General features: G+C 40.2%; 3 protein-coding genes across 7 annotated transcripts in view; 2 read left to right on the top strand and 1 right to left on the bottom strand.

The window, feature by feature from the left end:
• The window catches only part of LOC137277762 (F-box/WD repeat-containing protein 5-like), a 424,418-nt gene that overhangs the window by 53,000 nt on the left and 352,177 nt on the right, over nucleotides 1-19,241 (bottom strand). The gene's annotated exons all lie outside the window — the stretch shown is intronic.
• Nucleotides 6,218-10,070, top strand: LOC137278810 (uncharacterized). The gene is made up of 3 exons (XM_067811319.1): nucleotides 6,218-6,520; nucleotides 6,607-6,688; nucleotides 9,781-10,070. The coding sequence occupies exons 1-3, from the start codon at nucleotides 6,218-6,220 to the stop codon at nucleotides 10,068-10,070; spliced, it is 675 nt and encodes a 224-aa protein (XP_067667420.1).
• LOC137277751 (CST complex subunit CTC1-like) overlaps nucleotides 16,612-19,241 on the top strand; it is a 31,517-nt gene continuing 28,887 nt past the window's right edge. The window contains exon 1 of one of the 5 annotated variants that reach the window (XM_067809666.1): nucleotides 16,612-16,700. The gene's annotated coding sequence lies outside the window, so the exon portion shown is untranslated. Of the gene's footprint in view, nucleotides 17,247-19,241 lie in introns of all 5 variants that reach the window. The other 4 variants (XM_067809665.1, XM_067809669.1, XM_067809667.1 and 1 more) reach the window with 4 other exon arrangements.

Below are 19,241 nucleotides of genomic sequence, written 5' to 3' on the forward strand. Positions count from 1 at the left end.
TAATACATAAACTTGCAATATCGCCATACACACCCAAGTTAGATATGTCCAAACTGAATAAACAAAATGTGGATATGTCCATATGGAGTAAACACAAATATAAACATGTCCAAGTTGAATTGACACAAAATGTTTAAAAAATGTCCGTGTTTGTTAAACATAAGATGTGTTTATGCTGATATTACAAAAAGCACAAACGTATAGGTTCGTACATACACACAAAAATAATTCACCCTGAATAACGCGCGTGCTGCACGAGCATCTGTCTTCCGGTGGCATGTTGTGGAGGGAGGAGAGCAAAACAGGGTAGACGCTGATGTCAAAATGTAAAGTTAAAGGGATTTATGCAGATAATATAGATTCAGGTAGATTCCAGTTGAAACGTGTGTATGGTTTTTGTATAATTCATGGTAGAGACAAATAATCAAGAAACGGAAATATCTGTGTGTCTATTTTAAATAGACACAAAAGTGTATCCATGATGGATTAGCATAACGTGTTGTGATGTAAACATTGAATACGTTATACTGAGATATACTGACACACATCCCAGTAGTAGTGGGTAGTTACAAGCAGTTCAACTGCAATGCAAAGCAAACACCTCCCACAATTCGTATTAAGCCAGTTCGTTTTAAACCTAGGATACTGCAAGTAACAAACACGTGGTTAGTAGTTATTAGTTTCGTACAATGCGTGAGACCCGTTTTTGGTGTGCTCACCACCCAGTCAATCACTTTGCCTCCGAAATGAAGGTTATCTTAAATCATGACAACATCTTACCTTGAAATCATGACAACAGCTTACTATAAAGTCATAAGGTCAGGTTGCCCCGAAGTCATGACAACAACTTACCTTGAAGTCATGACGACAGTTTACCCCGAAGTCATGACAACAGCTTACCCTAAAGTCATAACTGCTTACCTTAAAGTCATGACAACAACTATCTTGAAGTCATGACAACAGCTTACCCTGAAGTCATAAGAACACCTTACCTTGAAGTAACGAGAACAGTTTACATTGAAGTCATGAGGTCAGCTTGCCTGAAGTCATGACAGCTTACTTTGAAGTCACGAGAACAGCTTACCTTGAAGTCATGATAACAAGTTACCCTGAAGTCATGACATCAGCTTACCCTGAAGTCATAAGAACTGCTTACATTGAAGTCACGAGAACAGCTTACCTTGAAGTCATGATAACAAGTTACCCTGAAGTTATGACAACAGCTTACCCTGAAGTCATGAGAACAGCTTACCCTGAAGTCATGACAGCAGTCTTGGTACTTCTGGCAAACGTCATCGCACGAACACGGGAAGTGGACGTCATCCCCGCAGCGCCCGCTGCACGAGAAATCCGTGTCGTTGCAGCCGATCAATTTGGGTGGACCTCTAGTGGAAACGTCAGCATTAAGTTGAGGAAGTAACTCCCAAAACTGACCACAACACACCCGCACACATAAACAAAGTGCGAATAGCGAAGACGGAGACAGAATTCTGACCATCGTCTTTGGCACAGTCGTCTCTTCTGGTGACAGTCTTCACAGCTGGTCATTAATAAGCGTTAGGGTGGCGTTAAGCTGACACCACTAACTGATGAATGCATTACTTAAATCTGATATGGTTCGTTTCTTCTGGGCAAGTTCCATTAGTAGGGACGCACGACGGAAGTGCAGGGTAATGGGAACGAGTTTGTCTCTTGTTTGTACATTCGGAGTCAAATCTCACGACACGCCTTCCAAATCACTTGTTGATGAAAAGAAGCATGTCCCTAGGTGAAAACACATGTTTTAACCAAGTGTTACTTGGCCTTTGTATTTCAGTATAGTCAAAGGTAAACGGGCCCAAGGACATACGTTTTACAAAGAATGTAAGGTGTATAGTTTTGTATTTAGATTTCCACAAGATTCCTTACTTTTCCACTGTATATGGATATGGTTTGAAAACAAGGTATACATATTTAGCTATATTCGAATACGGAGAATATTCATAATTCATTAAACTGACATGTGACATGTTAGTGACGGGTTGTAAGAAATGAAGCGTATTTTGAACAGAGTCAATTCCACATCGCAGTAATTCCAAGCCAGACCTGTTCAATCATTAGGTAACCGCATCTATACCTGGATAATGCCTTTTTAAAATGTTCTCAGCTTCATACTGACAAAATTGTCAATTTATGTCAGTTTTTAATACCTTCCCACTGTTGATTATCGACATCTGTGATACTGTTATGTTCCTGATAAAAAGGCTCAATAATCCATCCTTAACTGAATCCGTAATACACATTCTATTCACATACATGCGTCCGTGATTTCGGTGTACATTATCAAGTCTACGTAGCGTTCAAATTGAGTAAGTTTGTGTTGAAAGTCTGTAGTCTTGTATAAGTCAAAAACAGTCTGTCTATTGATGTATCCATTTTGGGATAAGTAAGTCCTTATATATACGGTATACTTTAAATGTTGCCAGGTAATCCGAATCGATTCAAATTCCGCTTAACACGTTTCAGTGTGTGAAGTCACCATCGTTGATGTTTCGACAGGGATGAAGAGAGTGGCGTTGAGACGTTTCCCTTCGATGAAGTAAGGTGTGCTTCTCGGTCTGTTAGAGTCAGTTTTAATCACCTAATGCGATAAGCTGCTGATTTTCTAATATTTCCATTCTACCAAGCTTGCCAACAGCAGACGTGACGCAGGGAAATATTCACACAGGTAGACTGATCTTTATTAATTGTATGTTCGGGAAAAATGTTTCATGAATTTGTGAAACCTTAGATGTAGCTGTCCAGTGATTAAGGATGCTCACAGTTCGCATCGGTAACGTCGTTCACTGTCTACACATTTTTACGTAACGCTCCGGTGCACCAAACAGTCGTATATCGCACCGCGCCACCGCATGGGCGGTTTCAGAGACTTCACTGAGACACACATTGGAGTCATGTAAGTATACTCATCGCTCATGTCTCCGAACCCATCACTTCTTATCATAGCTTTACATTCACGAAACAGTCCACGTGTTATCACTACGGTGGTGAAACTCTCCATATACTGCCACTGGATTCCCAAAACTGCCAGTGTATTATCATTACATTCGTAAATATCCGGGTGTTTCCGAAACGATCCATGTGTTATCCTTGGGGTCCCGAAACGGTCCACGTGTTATCACTGGGGTCCCGAAACGGTCCATGTGTTATCACTGGGGTCCCGAAACGGTCCATGTGTTATCATTGGGGTCCCGAAACTGTCCATGTGATATAGCTGCGGTTTCGGAAGTATACATGTGTCATCACGGTGTTCCCGAAACTATCTATGTGTTATCATTGCGTTCCGTAAACTATCGGGGCGATGGGATAACCTATTGGTTAAAGCGTTCACTCGTCACGCCAAAGACACGGGTACGAATCCCCACATGGGTACAATGTGTGAAACCTATTTCCAGTGTCCCCCGCCGTGATAATTGCTGGAATATTGCTAAAAGCGGCGTTAAACCTTATCACCGCGTTCCTGAAACAACCCATGTATTATTGCTTTCATGAAAATATCCATATGTTGTCACTTCGTTTCTGAAACTATCCATGTGTTATCCCTGCTTTTCCGAAACCATCCATATGGTTTCGCTGCGTTCGTGAACCTATCCATGTGTTATCTTTGCCTTTGCAAAACTATCCATGTCTTGTCTCTGTGTTTCCGAAACTATGCATTTGTTATCACTGCGACCTCGAAGCTATCAACGTGTCATCATCGCACTGCCGAAACTATCCATGTTTTATAACTGAGTTCCCGAAAGTATTCACGTGTTGTCATTGCCCCGAAACTATCCATGTTTTATAACTGAGTTCCCGAAAGTATTCACGTGTTGTCATTGCCCCGAAACTATCCATGTTTTATAACTGAGTTCCCGAAAGTATTCACGTGTTGTCATTGCCCCGAAACTTTCCATGTGTAATCAGTACGTTTATGCGTAATCAATGCGTTACCAATGCGTTACCACTGCGTTTCGGAGGTGAGTGATTTGAGCGAGTATGGTTTTACGCCGCTTTAAGCAATATTCCAGCATTGTCATGGCGGGGGACACCGGAAATGGGCTCCACACATTGGACTCATGTAGGGAATCGAACCCGGGTCTTCAGTGAGACGAAGACTATGTAAACCACCTCCGAAGACTACGTAAACCACTCACGATTTTTTCCGTGCTGAAGCCGAAAGGGGCAAACCATTTTATGCCATTTATAAATTACGTAATCGGGCATCAAAAACTTTACACAAACATTGTGAGGGTGATGCGAAGCAGGTACGGTCGTGTCAATATCACACAGATTAAAACATTTGGACAACTTTCAAAAGAACCTTGTAAGGCGGTCTATCAACAAGCTCCATTCTGAAAACAAATACATGTCACTGAAAATTAAAAAAAACAACAAAAAACAAAAAAGCATTTGAATCAAGAACACAATCTCAGAGCATAAAAGTACACACTCTGGCGACTCTTACACTCTTTCGGGTATCGTTATAAGATTATTTCAGGACAGAAAGGGTCAGTACACTGTGAACGCCCTGATATCGTTCGCTTGAGAAATAATTTTCTCGGGGTAATAAAGAAAAAGCGTGAGGAAGGGTTCGAGCTTGTGTACTTGGACGAGACCTCTGTCAATGCCTCGCACACTGCCAGCTTTCAGTGGGTACCCGATGGGGGTGATACGGGGTAACGTAGAAAGCTGTCTCTAGGGAAAAGAGACATTCTCCATGCTGGTTGCCCAACAAAAGCTTTCTCTCAGGGTGCGACTTGGTATACAGGGCAAAGTCCACAGATAACAGAGACTACCATTCTGAGATCAATGGTGCGGTTTGCCTCGATTGGGTTGAAAACAAGTTGGTACCAGCTCTACCAGAGAAGTCATTTATCGTAATGGACTATGCCACATACCACAGCGCGCAGGACCCCGACAGTAAAGCCACGACATCGAACAGCCGAAAAGCTGATATCTTGTCATGCCTCGACAAATTACAAATTGCACGGCTTTCAAAGGCAACGTAGCCTCAGCTAAATGAGATCATAAAAACGCAAAAGTGAACCTTTCTACAAAGTTGACAGCTACATGAAGTGTAAGGGTAACGATATTCTGCGAATTCCACCCTATCACTGTGATCTTAACCCCATTGAAATGATATGGGAAGGTGCGTTAGATAACAACTTTTGCGTTTTCAATGAGACAGTTTCTTAAACCCCCTTTTTGGTGGAGTCTGGAAAATGTTCAAACAACAGAAAGCTGTTGGGTATTAGTCAATGATAAACATGTGTATCATTTATATTTATGTGTCAATTTTGTACAATGATAAAATTTGCAATTCATCGGTCCGTTCCTGACTCAGACGGACTGTGATTGGGTAAAGTTTCAATTACGACTGGAAATGTAGTATGGAAAACATAGCCGTCCGAAATCTATACCTTTTACATATGTATATGACATGTACCTTATATCTGAAAAAAACCCAGCTCGTACTGGCAGGGCGGATACAGCCTTGTGAGAGAAGCTCGTACTGGCAGGGCGGATACAGGCTTGTGAGAGAGGTGTGTTCCCAGCCTTTACATTATTTCACTTTGCAAGAAAACACTGAAAGGTAAACGGGAAATCTCAAGGTTACATTTAAGCAGGGTGCGACGTCCATATCTTTTGTTGGTAACAGGAAACATGCCTCCTGGAGAAAACACCCAGTCAACAACAAAACAGAGATTAGCCTTATTCCCCCAGGCATAGTGCCATGCCACATATGAAAACATCAATGTAAAAAATCAATGTATCCCCACTCACCCAAGCCTTTGCACTATTTAATGTTGTTTATAACGAATTATATATAGGCCTCTTTATGTAAGGTATATTTCTACCTAATCGGGTGTGTCCCTACCTCCCGTCATATACTGACAATAAAAGAAAGTATACATCCATGTCTGACGGTGGCTTATAATGAATTAGGTAAGATAAAGTTCTTCTATGGTGTTGCTTTTTGTTACTGGAATAAAGTTGTGTCTTATAACTAGTGTTTGAGGTGTTTCGGCGATTGTTTTCAGTAGAACATAGACTTGAGAACGTATTACGGTTTAATGATGAAATAATAATGAAACCGAGGGACATAAAGTCATATTTTTTTAAAAGTGAAAACGGCCTAATAATTGTAAACTCGTTTTATTTTCAGAGGGAATAGACAATGAAACACCTGTTAACAATGCCACTCGCTGTCTTTTCGGTGTATGTGCTGCAGGCAGCAAACAGCGTCCATGCAGACAGATTGTACGTTCGTATAACAGACGGCAAGATGGAGAACAACAAACAATCTAGCGTCATCCGGGCCTTCAAAGCCGGAAGTCCAATAGAATGTGGAGTTGAATGTGACAAGGCTCCTACGTGTGTCTCATTCAATCTGAAGAATGAGCCAGACAACAGCTACATGTGTGTCCTTTCGGACTCCATACCACAACCACCTACTCAGCTCTTGACGCTGGCGAGAGACACAGGGTACTATGAGAAGGTCAGATTATGTCAGAAACGTCTACTTAAATGCCTATAACTTCACTGTGATGTAATGTATCTAACAGCTCTGATATGGTGTTGCAGTACGACACGGGTTACCTTAACACCCCAGCTAACAAAGTCACGTTGTCACTACGCTGTGCTTTCGTTGTTACAACGTTATTCTGTGAACTCTTATTTATGTTGTTACAACGCTGTGGTTTCGTTGTTACAACGTTCTTACTCTTATTTACGTTGTCACGACGCTGTACTTTCGTTGTTACAACGTTATTCTGTGGACTCTTATTTACGTTGTCACGACGCTGTGGTTTCGTTGTTACAACGTTATTCTGTGGACTCTTATTTACGTTGTCACGATGCTATGGTTTCGTTGTTACAACGTTCTTACTCTTATTTACGTCGTCACGACGCCGTGTTTCGTTGTTACAACGTTGTTACTGTTATTTACGTTGTCACAACGCTGTGGTTTCGTTGTTACAACATTATTCTGTGGACTCTTATTTACGTTGTCACGACGCTGTGGTTTCGTTGTCACGACGTTGTACGTTCGCTGTTACAACGTTTTTCTGTGGACTCTTATTTACGTTGTCACGACGCTGTGGTTTGTCAGTGTGATACGTCATTTTCCACGTCACCACGAGAATATAGTTATTGGACGCCAACGTATCTTACGCTGTCATAACCTTCTATTTAACGTTCACAGCTTTCCCAGTAGTGAACAGTACATTCGAAACAGAGCAGAAATACACGTCAATGTTTATGGGACTTTATTCGTTGATTTGTACGTTGTTGAATTTGCATACAGCTGAAGAGCTCAACGCATATGTTTCCTCAACGTAAATCTTCTACGTTCATATTACGTTGTGACATAGGGTTATATAATGACGTAATACTAACGCTGTGTCATGACATTACTAATCTCATGGATCTTCCCATACAGTTGCGAAAACGTTGTATGTCAGCTGGTATGACGGCACGGGTAAATGTTCATTATGTTTGTATGTAATTGGAAGATCCTTTATGAGATAGCTTGTTGTCGTATGTTTGGTAATTAACGAATTTAAGAAACTATGCTCAAATGTGTGGTAATAGTTTGAGTTATACGTAACTGAACGTCAACATAGGAGAATAGCCAATTTTTCAGTAGTCTATCGTATTCGAACCAGAACACATTGGGTACATAGGCAAAGGTGCATAGGCAGTGATGAAAGATCATTGGTGGATCACGGAAAATCCGCGAAGGTCATTGAAAGGAATCGTTGAATAATATAAACAAAATGTCTCCCCCCCTTCCTTGTATTAAAACTGGCAATATCAGCTGTGGGCCTTGGTCTGCTGTGAGAATTAGGAATTAGTCGTATACTGAACAGCAAAAGAAAGAAAAGAGAGAAAAAAATGAAATCTCGCCAAAGTAAGCGTTCACGCTCATGTCTTCTATTTAAAAACATGACCAAAACAAAGTTGCGTTTCTTTTGCTCTTCAGTATATGAAGACAGAGTGCCGAAATTGGAGCAATTTCTTTATTACACTGCACCAGTCGTCAAAAAAGCATCTACCCTGCTTGACGTTGTCATCATATTAGGAAACACTGTTTCCATTGAGTAAGTATATAATAGACATTATAACGAAAGGCAAACCCACAGACTGGTAGCAAGCTTTTGGCAGCCAGTGTCATTGAGAGCATACTTTGTTCACTGACGAGTGAGATATCATTCAGATAGCAGTGCAAAGGTGTACAGGGCGGCGAGGGATGACGTGTGCGTCGTTCAACATCGACGGTTTGGTTGTATATCAGTGTTTGCAATACTTTAATTTACCAGCTGGCCATCAGGGCCGGCTGCTACATGCAAGCTTCAAATTCTACAGGCCCGTTTGGTTAAAGTCAAACCAATAACCAATGACAACAACATAGATTACACTGTACACAGTTTCACACTGTTTGTACAAAATGAAACGAAGCCTATGGCACCAAGAGGAGTTAATATTTGTTAGACTGGTGTTGGCACTCTAAGGCGCTGATCTACCGTTAGTGTAACATGATGGACAGTAGATGATTCCCGAGCGTTAATTAATAACGGAGAAATGGGGACACACTGAAGTTGAAAAATAATCGACAGATAATTTACTGAAGTTCATAAGGGCCTGCACATATTTGAAACTTCAGGTCCGATACAATAACAAACCGGCGCTGGGCGGGCCTCCGGGCTGGCGGTTACATCGAACACAGTGGTAGAAGCGTTGTGGCATGTGGGGAATATCACGTCTCAAAGACACTTGTCAGCTTGTCCCTTCCAGTGGAAATCTGATGGTCTGCTATACAGGCATTTGATCACTGGGTCTCATGGGCGATTCATAATTCAAAGACAGAGAGCGTCAGTAAGACACACACGGTACTTAATATGTGAACTGAATTCCGACACCACATCTCTTCAAGGGCGCGTCACGATGACGTGTGTCAAATCATGCAGGTTTCGACATTATCCTGTCAACAGTTAAAACTGATGACATAAAACATCACAGATCATGTTATCATCTGTTTGCATTAATAGATGGCATGACATGAAATAATACGCGGCTACTTTATTCCACTGCTAAATATGGACCTATATATTCTGAGCATGTAGTATTTCAAACTACCGAAACGTTTACTGAGGCCCTTAGTCACCAAAGTCTTTATTAGTAGTTCCTTTGTCTATCTACATACAGGCAAACTTTAGTTCAAATACGGTTGCACAACAAAGAAAAAAATACCAACATGCCTATATTCGCGCAAAGACTGGTAATTTTTCTCTCTGTTTCTAAACCCTATTTGCGCTTCTGTTTGCCTGTGGTCAACGTGACTACAATAGCAATTATGAATGCGAGACTCAGTTCAGTTTTAAGACGCACTTATTTCATCTGTAGGGCGGCGGTATGTAGATCGGGTCTGGACCAAACAGTCCAGTGACCAACAGCATGGACATCGATCCAATGACGTGTCAACCAAGTCAGAGAGTCTGACCATCCGATCCCATGCATGGGCTACTGGAGATCAGTTATACCCAGGATCTTCCCGGATATATTTCTTAATGACTGATACATAGGCGATTTATTTTACTGTGTAGATATAATTGGGGAACCTGGCGCAGTTTATCATGACGTTAACATTTCTTGATTGATGTGGTCATTCATAATGGATAATCAATATCATTTACAGTTCGGACAATTACATATTTCTGTTCACTACATTTGGTCAGAGAATAATTGTTGTTGTTTCAGGGGGTCGTCTTTGTCGTCAACACTTCGCTCTAAGCAGTACCTCACCTTGTTTCGCTACTGACTCTGACCCTCTGAAAGGCATCCTCATTACTGAGGACATCAATGATGTCATGAGTGATGCAGTTGGACATTTTAATTACGGAATCACTCAAGATCAGGTCATCAAGGTCAACTACCCTGCCAGTGGGAACTGGACTGTGGACAGCTTCCTTGACCTTCCTGGTGCCCCTGGGAGTCAGTTCCAACACTTTCCCGGAGGAATCAGGGACGCTACCAAGTCAAAACACTGATTACACAACAGTCTCGTTTTCTGTTCACTCCATCCTACTGGACAACTTAGTGCAAAAACCAGATCACAAGTTAAGTTTAGACTAGTTTGTTTAACTGGATACTTAAATGTTAATCAGTATTATTTGATACATATATTGCAATACTACGCCCCTTCTAATCCTTGAAAACACGTCGTAAGGCGTGCTCTGTCGTACAGCGAGCACTGACAAACGGTCACCGCCTAATCGTGGAAATCTCAAAACGAGGCTCTGAGGAACACAGCTGCTGCACTTACCATGTTTTATTGCGTGGTACTTGGTGATGCAAACACTGTAATAAAAGAAGTCAGGTTTGTCTGTGAAATAATTCGTCTTTGAATCAGAAGTCACAGAACGTGTACATCTTCATATTAGTGTTCAAGTCTACCGCATCCTAAACTGACAACTGATCTCTGAAATGAACATAATTTACAGATAAAGAAAGGTTCATGATAAAGAAAATATATAATAAAAAGGAGCCCTTAGACCTTCTTCATTTTCAGATACAGCGGAAATCTAGACTTGCCACATATTCAAGACTTGCATGAGCTTTCTTCAATACATTTTCTTTCAGGGCCTGCGTGGCACCTCATCTGCATTCCTTCTGTACAATACTTTATCAAGGTTCTACTATACATATAAAATATTCAGTATTGTGTTTGATAGCTTTATACATGTTTAGATCACTAGTGTTAGAAGGACCGACATGCCCCCTTAAATTCATTGTGTAAACACTATTTGAATTGTCGTTTTCTAGAATATTACAATTTTTATTTGTAATTTAACTTTATCTGACCCTTTGCATTCCAATACTACTATGTTTACTGTGAGATTGTTTCATGTAGATCTGTATACATGTACATGATTGTTGTGAATTTACTTCGAATAGTTTCCTTGAAATCGTGTTCATAGTCAAACGTTAAAAGGGTGATAACAATTTGTTGGGAATATCGGTTTTCATAATATTATGTCAGTTATTCCAGTTATTCGTTTAATCGGCATCAGAGACACACTCTTGTTTCAGTTCGTTCTTCGCTCTTTGCTTATATCACTTCCGGTTATCTTCTTTTTTTCAGTGACGTCATGTGTCTACTTCATCATTGGGTCATCCTTGATTTTTAGATTCACAGTCAGTCTGTCCTCTTTGTCTCCATATGAGATATCGGGAAACCGTTTAGGCAAAGTATATGTCTGTTGATATTTATGGAACTCTATTTCCAAATGCTTATATACTGAGTGGCTCAAACATAATTACTTGCAATTAAAACTGTTACGGTACCTTTACTTCATGCAGTATATTGGTAGATTTAATGCTAGTCGTTAACCTGTTACATTTTTGCAACCATCTCTGAAAATACAGTGCCTTTCTGGGTTTCAGAACGTAGAAACATTATAAGTGCACACAAACACCTTTTGTATACACAAAAAAACAAACTTGGTTAACCACCCCTTGACATAACCCACGACTGATTAAGCTCCGATCGTAACCCTATGGAGCATATCTGGGGCATGATTGGTCGTCATGTACAACAAAGGGATCCTCCTGTACAGAGCCTGATCCCATTGGGAGCTGCTTTACACGAGGGATGGCGTAGACCTCCTCTTCCGAGGATTAGGAGATCGACGGGGTATGCGGAGGAGAGTGCTGGCTGTCATGGAGTCCCATGGAGGTTAGACTCAGTATTGACCCTGAATCATGTAAGACACGCAGAGTGACATTTTGAATGTCCACATTCACCAATAAATTCAACATTAAACTTTACAGACATGATTTTGCGTGAAAATAAATGTTTCTTTTTTTAAAGAGCAATCATCATAATAAAATCAACATTGATTCCAATCATCTTGTCGTTTGTTCTTTGAGTCAAAGGATCATACCGATCGGAAGAACATCCTATTTTTCCACCGTGGACTCCATGATACTTGTTATGTGCGTCTTGAAAACATATCTATGCAAAAATACAGGCGTGCTAATTTAGCCTCTGTCTTTAGATTCCTTCGTATGGTCACTCGAGATATACTTATGGTTATTATGTTGCTTGTATAGAACTCGTGAAAGAAAAACCATTAAATCATTAAGATCATTATCATCGTTCGTGTACTAGTATTAGTTATATGTATCTTACATCAATGTCGCAATGCATGAGACATATGAGTCAATCAGTGTACGCATGTTACACTCCTACACAGGGTCTAACAAAACCTAGTAGAAGATCGCGTCATGTTACTTGTTTTGTGTTATTGCAATGCATTCAGGTACTATTGGAAAGCATTCACGTTGACATAATGAACTGTTGAGCAAATGGAAGTTATCACCGACTTCACTAGAACAAGAAAGTAGAAACAATGACGCATGAGAGATTTATAATAATTATTTTACAAACAGAAATCTATAATTAAGAATGAGTTCAGGGATCAAAATGAAACATTACGCAAATCAGAAATTATTCAAGTGTGCATAAAGAGGCACTTTTTGAGACGGGAGGGTGACCACCCTCGACACCGAGACACGCCAATACACGTTTCCTCATAGATGCCTTCGGTTGGTGGTGGACGCCAGCAGGAATCCGGTTCCAGCAAGTCCTAGAGGATCTGTTCAAGTTCCTGCCGGTTTGCTGGAAGTGGTATACGCTGTCTCAGCTAACGGTCAAGATCTCTGAAATGTTCATTGAGGTTCATGTCTTCAGAACTTGCTGACCAGAGCAATACTTTGACGATAACGTTGTGCAGGTATTCTAGAACAATTCTGGCGGTGTGAGGCCTTGTTGTAGTGCTGTTAGTTGACTCCTTTTGGTTGTCGAATAAAGGGCACAACAAAAAGATCTCAATACATCATCCCTGTGTCGCTAGGCATTAGCATTTCCTCGGCATTATTCACCCCAGAAATGTCACCCCAACCATGAATGAGTGAGTTTAGTTTTACGCCGCTCTCAGCAATATTCCAGGGCGGCGGTCTTTAAATACTAGAGTCTGGACCAGACAATCCAGTGATCAACAACATGAGCATCGATCTGCGCATTTGGGAACCGATGACATGTGTCAACCAAGTCAGCGAGCCTGACCACCCGATCCCGTTAGTCGCCTTATACGACAAGCATAGTCGCTTTTTATGGCAAGCCTGGTTGCTGAAGGCCTATTCTACCCCGGGACCCTCACGGGTCCATACCATGAATGCCTTCGCCATCGAACGAATGAACATTTTGAACACAGCTTGTCGCCAGTGACTCTCCTCTATCTTGGACGTCGAAAACCTCGAAATGCCATCGTTTCTGAACCGACCGAACCGACTTTCGTCTGTAAACAGCACTCTCTCACAGTCTCGTCGCTGCCATCGACATACAGTTGCAGTCGGCGCTAGCGGTGTAGACGGGTCAAGGTCATTCCATGGGAAGGATGGTATATAAGATGTTAGTCTGTTGATGACGCGTCCTAGTGCTGTCGCCGTCGTTGATGTAGCGGTCTTCGGCCGATGTCGTGGTTCTTGGTCTTCTTTGTCATGAACCATCTGATATCTGGCCTGTTGGTGGCCTGGCTGCAGTTTAAGGTTCTTGCCAGCTGACGTTGTGAAGCCGACATATTGCCATAGTGATCGTCTTGTTGCGCTTGCAGACGTCTTGGCATATTCGTGTTGGTTACTGCATGCTTCCTCTGTCCAACATCAGTATTCATGCCATCATCATGCACACGTAATTGGACCAATATCCCAATGTTTAATGTTTTAATATTTTTCACTTTTTGAAAAATGCACGATTTTTTGGGGCGTTTACGTTGTTATAGGGACCATGTTATGCTTGGCGAATATCCTCGGTTTGGGTTCAAACCTGTCCACACGTTTTTGTTTTTATACAATTACTTTTAAAGTGACAATTTTCTTTGGCCTGGTAGTTCAGTTAAAGGTGTACACAAAGGAATGACTATAGCTTTAGCTTGGATGAGTGACTCCATGTTTCGTAAGTAACCAACATCCAATCATCTAATCAGCACACACCGAACAATGCTCTCTCCGTGGGTATACTGACAATGCCATTGGTAGACATGCATAACAAGAAACCCATCTCATGATTAAATATACCGAGACTTTGTGTAGTAATTCGTTGTCTTGGGGAGAAATGAAATGAAATTCACTGCGTGTGATATTTCGCAAATAACTCGCTCCGTCCGTTGAGGTTAACCATTCAACATTCGTTGATTTCACATTAGTTTTAGACTCGCTGTGCGCAATATCTGCTGGCAAACGTCTGCTTTGGTCGTCTGCTTTGCCGATTGTGTGAACACACTCTAGAGTAAACGGAAATCAAAATAAATATATAGTTTTATGTCGAATGCAACTTAGCTCATTTCTTTTATGAACCAAAGCTCAGGAGTAGTGAAAAACATAGTTTAATATATATGTCAGTAAGTTCTTGTTTAAACGTATCTGACAACCACCGTCCTTGCCGCACATCCCTTTCTCACAACTAACAAAGCATATATTTCTGGTGCAGCTGCAACCAGCACAGGACATCAGTTATTGAAAGGTATGTGCAAATCGATATATTTAGTCAGCTGTGAACAGTTGTCACACGTAACTAATTATTTAGTTAATTGTTTTATTTTGAGTGTATTTAAACTATCGGTAAACGCATAACCAAAGCGGAAGTTTGCCTTGAGATATTGTTTCACTATTTGAGCATGCTCTCAGCTAGTCTAATGGGAAACCTTAAAGAGAGGTTTTAGATGTTTAATATATTGTAGGGTTGTCTTAAAACGCATCATATTATCACTGACAAGATAATCAACTGTGTACATTAGGTTACAAAACTTCATAAGATATAGATGTGGAATGGAGACAGGTGTCCTGTTAGTCGCAATGTCATATCGTTTACACATACACACATCTTATATATGCTATCCATCTTCAAGTACTTACATTATATCGGACAAATGGAATTGCAGAACTATATATTATGGGATATGTAAGTGGTTCTTCAAGCACAACACAACAAACTAAAATGAATACATCAATAATCTGAGAGATATATCTCAATGTAATGTCACTTCTTAGAGAGAGGATCTGTGAAGGTACGGGGTATAAAATAGTCCTTCAGTAACCCACGGTTACCATAAAAGGTGACTATGCTTGTCGTAAGAGGCGACAAACGGGATCGTGTGAGAGTATTGATTCTCTGCCTCTCCCCAAGAACGTGTACTTGATTCTACAATCAGGTACTATACCTTGGAGGCTCCATTAGCTATTTCCGTCATTTTTTTTTAATTCCGTCTTGCCGACTGCACAAATAATTACAACACTAATATACTTTCCGTAATTACTAATATTTTTCAGTTGGCAATAGATTAGATTTCACCGGAAATTCTATAGCTGGTTAGCCCGTAACCACAATTTAAAAATTGAAACGTCGTTTCGTAATTTTCTCTCTTTATTTGGGATGTATATAAAGTGATTGAGGTGAGTGAGTTCCTATGCACACAGAAGCATTGTTGACTGGGACTTTTGAAAGAACATTTGTTTGTAATTTTTGTCTTTCACGAGATAGTTGTAGATCACATAAAGTCTCCATGTCGTGTGAATATGAAAAGATATCAAATAACAAAGTTGTGTTCACACACAGTGGCGTTGGACCCAGATAACAATCATATGAAACGTTTACGGTATTTACTTTTGAACATTTACTAAACAAGTGTTCCAAGGGCCTACATATCTAGGAAAGAACTGGTCCTCAGCAACCCATGCTTGTCGTAAGGAGCGACTAACAGAATTGGGTAGGCAGCTTTACTGACTCGCACAATCAGGTTAAAGTTAAAGCGTCCTCTCCTCATGCGGAAGACCCGGGTTCGATTCCCTACGTGGTTACCATGTGTGATGCCCAATTCTGCGGCCCCCGCTGCAATATTGCTAAAAGTGACGTATACTAACTCATCTCTGTTGTGCAATCGATGCCCTCGGTGTCAGTCACTGGATTGTCAGCTTCCCTGTCTTGTTTACAGATCGCCGCCAACAAACATATGTTGTTAACTGGTGTTAATATTTAAACAAAAGAAACAATAAACTCCCCTCGAACGTGATTCTGACACGCCGATGCATCTGGACTACTGTTCAGGACCTCGTTACGCCCATTTCACTCCAAACTTTCAGTCACATGTAAGATAAAAAGACCGTTTACCATCACCTTTAATTATATACGGTACACATTTATACGATTTAAACCGTGAAATTCGTCCAAACGGTGTAAAATTACTCAATGAATATGTATTATAATTAATACAACAACTATTCATGGATTTGTAGATTTTCAATACATCATTTACCCTTGTATAGAGTGAAATGTCGATACCTGGAACCAGGGATAATCCACTGTTAGAGTCTCCCTGCTGGAAGCACGCTATTTTAATGTACGATTCACATTTGCACTCTTTCTTGTCTGAAAACAGTTTTTCCCCGTGTTGTGGTGCGTTGCGTTTCGACACAGAACGGGAGAAAATTGAAAACTCCGCTTGACGCTGTGTCGTCCTGACGCTGTGAGGAGCGCTTGTGTAAAATTTGTGAGACTTGACAGAGGTGGTGGGAAGACTCCGAAGAGGCAGAAACATTCATGATATCAAACTTGGAAACTGGTAATTGTCACCACCACGAAGAGGTTATTTTTACTAATTTATATACCTGCACAGTATCCGTCTGTGCATTTACAACATCGCTTGATGTACACCTTTTAACCAGCAGCTCACTCATAAAGGTGAGCAAATTTAAAATCCGGATCGATTTACAGGGGTTGAAGTTTTGTAGATCTAACTGTGAGTTGGCTGCCTTCACACATCCTATATCAGCTGATATGTATCATCGTATCATATTGTCATCGACATCATATCTTGTAGGATGACAGCGCTTACATGTATGAAGAGGGATTTTAAATCACAGATACATTGTAAATTCGTGAAAGATGGCTTGTGTTCAGTGTGAGAGAGGTTAGTTTCACACTGCTTTCAACAATATTCCACCAAATAATATTCATGGTGGAGGACACCAGAACTGGGCAGAAATGAGTCCCACATACTATGCCCAACACTGGGGGAACTGAATGGCAACAGTGCCCTGAACTTCAACATTCAATGCTGGATTAAAAAATCCCATCAACGCCGGAGACAAGGAGGTTTTCATTTCAGGTAATTAAAGATAATCAAGCTAATTATATCATGTATCTTACATGTCTGTGGACTACTAGATAATTTCTGCTTATGGTTTTAAACTGCAAATGCACTTGGATTTTATTTCATATCTGCTCAAAATGTAGCAATTAAATTTCACAATGAGAGTAAGGTAGAGCTATCTTTCTTTGCAATTTATCACTTCTCAATAAACAGTCCTCTACACATTAACGTCAAGTACCATGTTGTTTATTCTTTCATAATTACATTGTCATGATTGTGTCATTTGAATCAGGGCACGTGGAGGACCCACGTGGAAAAGTAGTCAGGACAAGTTACTTTCTAAAAGTCTCTTGCCCTGGGGCAAATGGCTTTTCAAAAAAAATTTGAGCCCCTGACTATGCATTGTAAAACCATACGTAAGTTGAGAAATGTGATGTCATTAATTAAATAGTGGTTGGAAAAATGAACTGAAATAATATGCACAGAGCAGAGATGACTTTATATTCGCCTGTCAAATTTACAAAGATCCATCCTGAATTCACTGCATGAAAAGTATTTATGCTACATTAATATTGTAAACCAAAAGCCACTGTGTTCTGTCAACTGATTGGTTGAAAAACATGATCAAATGGTATTTGATTCCTGGAAACGGCAAGACTATTCACTACATATTGACACGTAGAAACATTGCAAACATTTGTTTTGCTGTGTCATCTACAGTGGTGATGTCATTCAAATCATATTGTGACGAGTGCAGACAGCATAACCCTTTGGTGTACTTTTTTGTTTACAATGTCAATAAATATCATGTGTTGCCCAATTTCTGGGTGTTATTGACTATTTGAAGCACAGGAATATTTCATTTGAAAACTCCAGCTGACGCTGTCAGTTCCAAACGTATTCCCATGTTTCAAATACTCAAAAACACCCAGAAATTGGCCACCATATGATGTTTATCTCCTAACTGTATCATGAAATTCCAATCCCAAATTCAGGCTAGCAACTTTCTATGGCAAGTAACATTCCCCAGCATGATTGGCTGGCTGGCCAAATATTCTATTTTTGTTTCCATGTGTTCTAAGAAATGGCTGCTTTACTTTTGGTTTTGATGGCTGAAATTTACAGATGACACAGTAATGTCGGGTAAGTCTACAACTACTGGCTAAAGGGTCTCACTGTATATTTCACAATGACTGTGACTGAAGTTGTTACATGTGACATGCCACACTTGTTTGCTGTAAATAAATTTAATGTTAGTTGATAATTTCTGTGCTAATTATAGCATAAATAATGTTAAATCTGAAATGTGTGTTTAATATTTATTTGATGTGTCTTGTGAATTTTCAGAGGGTCAAACAGATATCTGAAACTGACAGGACCCAATGTCCTGTTACTTTGAAACACCATTCATGAGCACTGAATGCATTAGTGCTGGCTTAATATTGAATAATACTCTATAAACTGGAACAGGCTTTGCATACTAGTAAGGCAGATTAAAAAGAGAGAAATTTATATCAGGCATCGACACATCGTTTATGTATTTGCGTGTAGCAATTTTTTATTACCATTTTAAAAAGATAACTATGGCTCTGCCGCCTCCTGATCATCCATTAGTCCACTATAAGAATGAGTGTCTGTAAGAAGGAGTGTAACTGAATCTACAACTCATTAACACGTGCTAAACTTCCCAAGTTGGATTTCTGAGAGAAAAAAGTTGTGTTTCTCCCTCGTCACTTCTTTTCTACCAAATATTAAAAAATAAGTCCTACTGTCCTTGTCACTTTTGAAAAAAATGTGCTTGAGAAACATTTATTTTTTTTTATGCTGTCCAAGTCTTTGTTAAAGGTCACATGCAACGTAAAACACAACTTTGCAGACTTAGATACTTTTAGGTATGCACTTACTGAAACAAATCATGAAAAGAGAGAAAATAAATGCGATGAAAAAAGCCCGCGAAATCAGAGTTCAAATGATTCACTAAATTTCCCCAAGTGCTGGGGGAAAAACTGG

The sequence above is a fragment of the Haliotis asinina genome, chromosome 3 (assembly GCF_037392515.1).
Source record: "Haliotis asinina isolate JCU_RB_2024 chromosome 3, JCU_Hal_asi_v2, whole genome shotgun sequence".
In the NCBI taxonomy this organism is placed as follows: Eukaryota; Metazoa; Mollusca; class Gastropoda; order Lepetellida; family Haliotidae; genus Haliotis; species Haliotis asinina.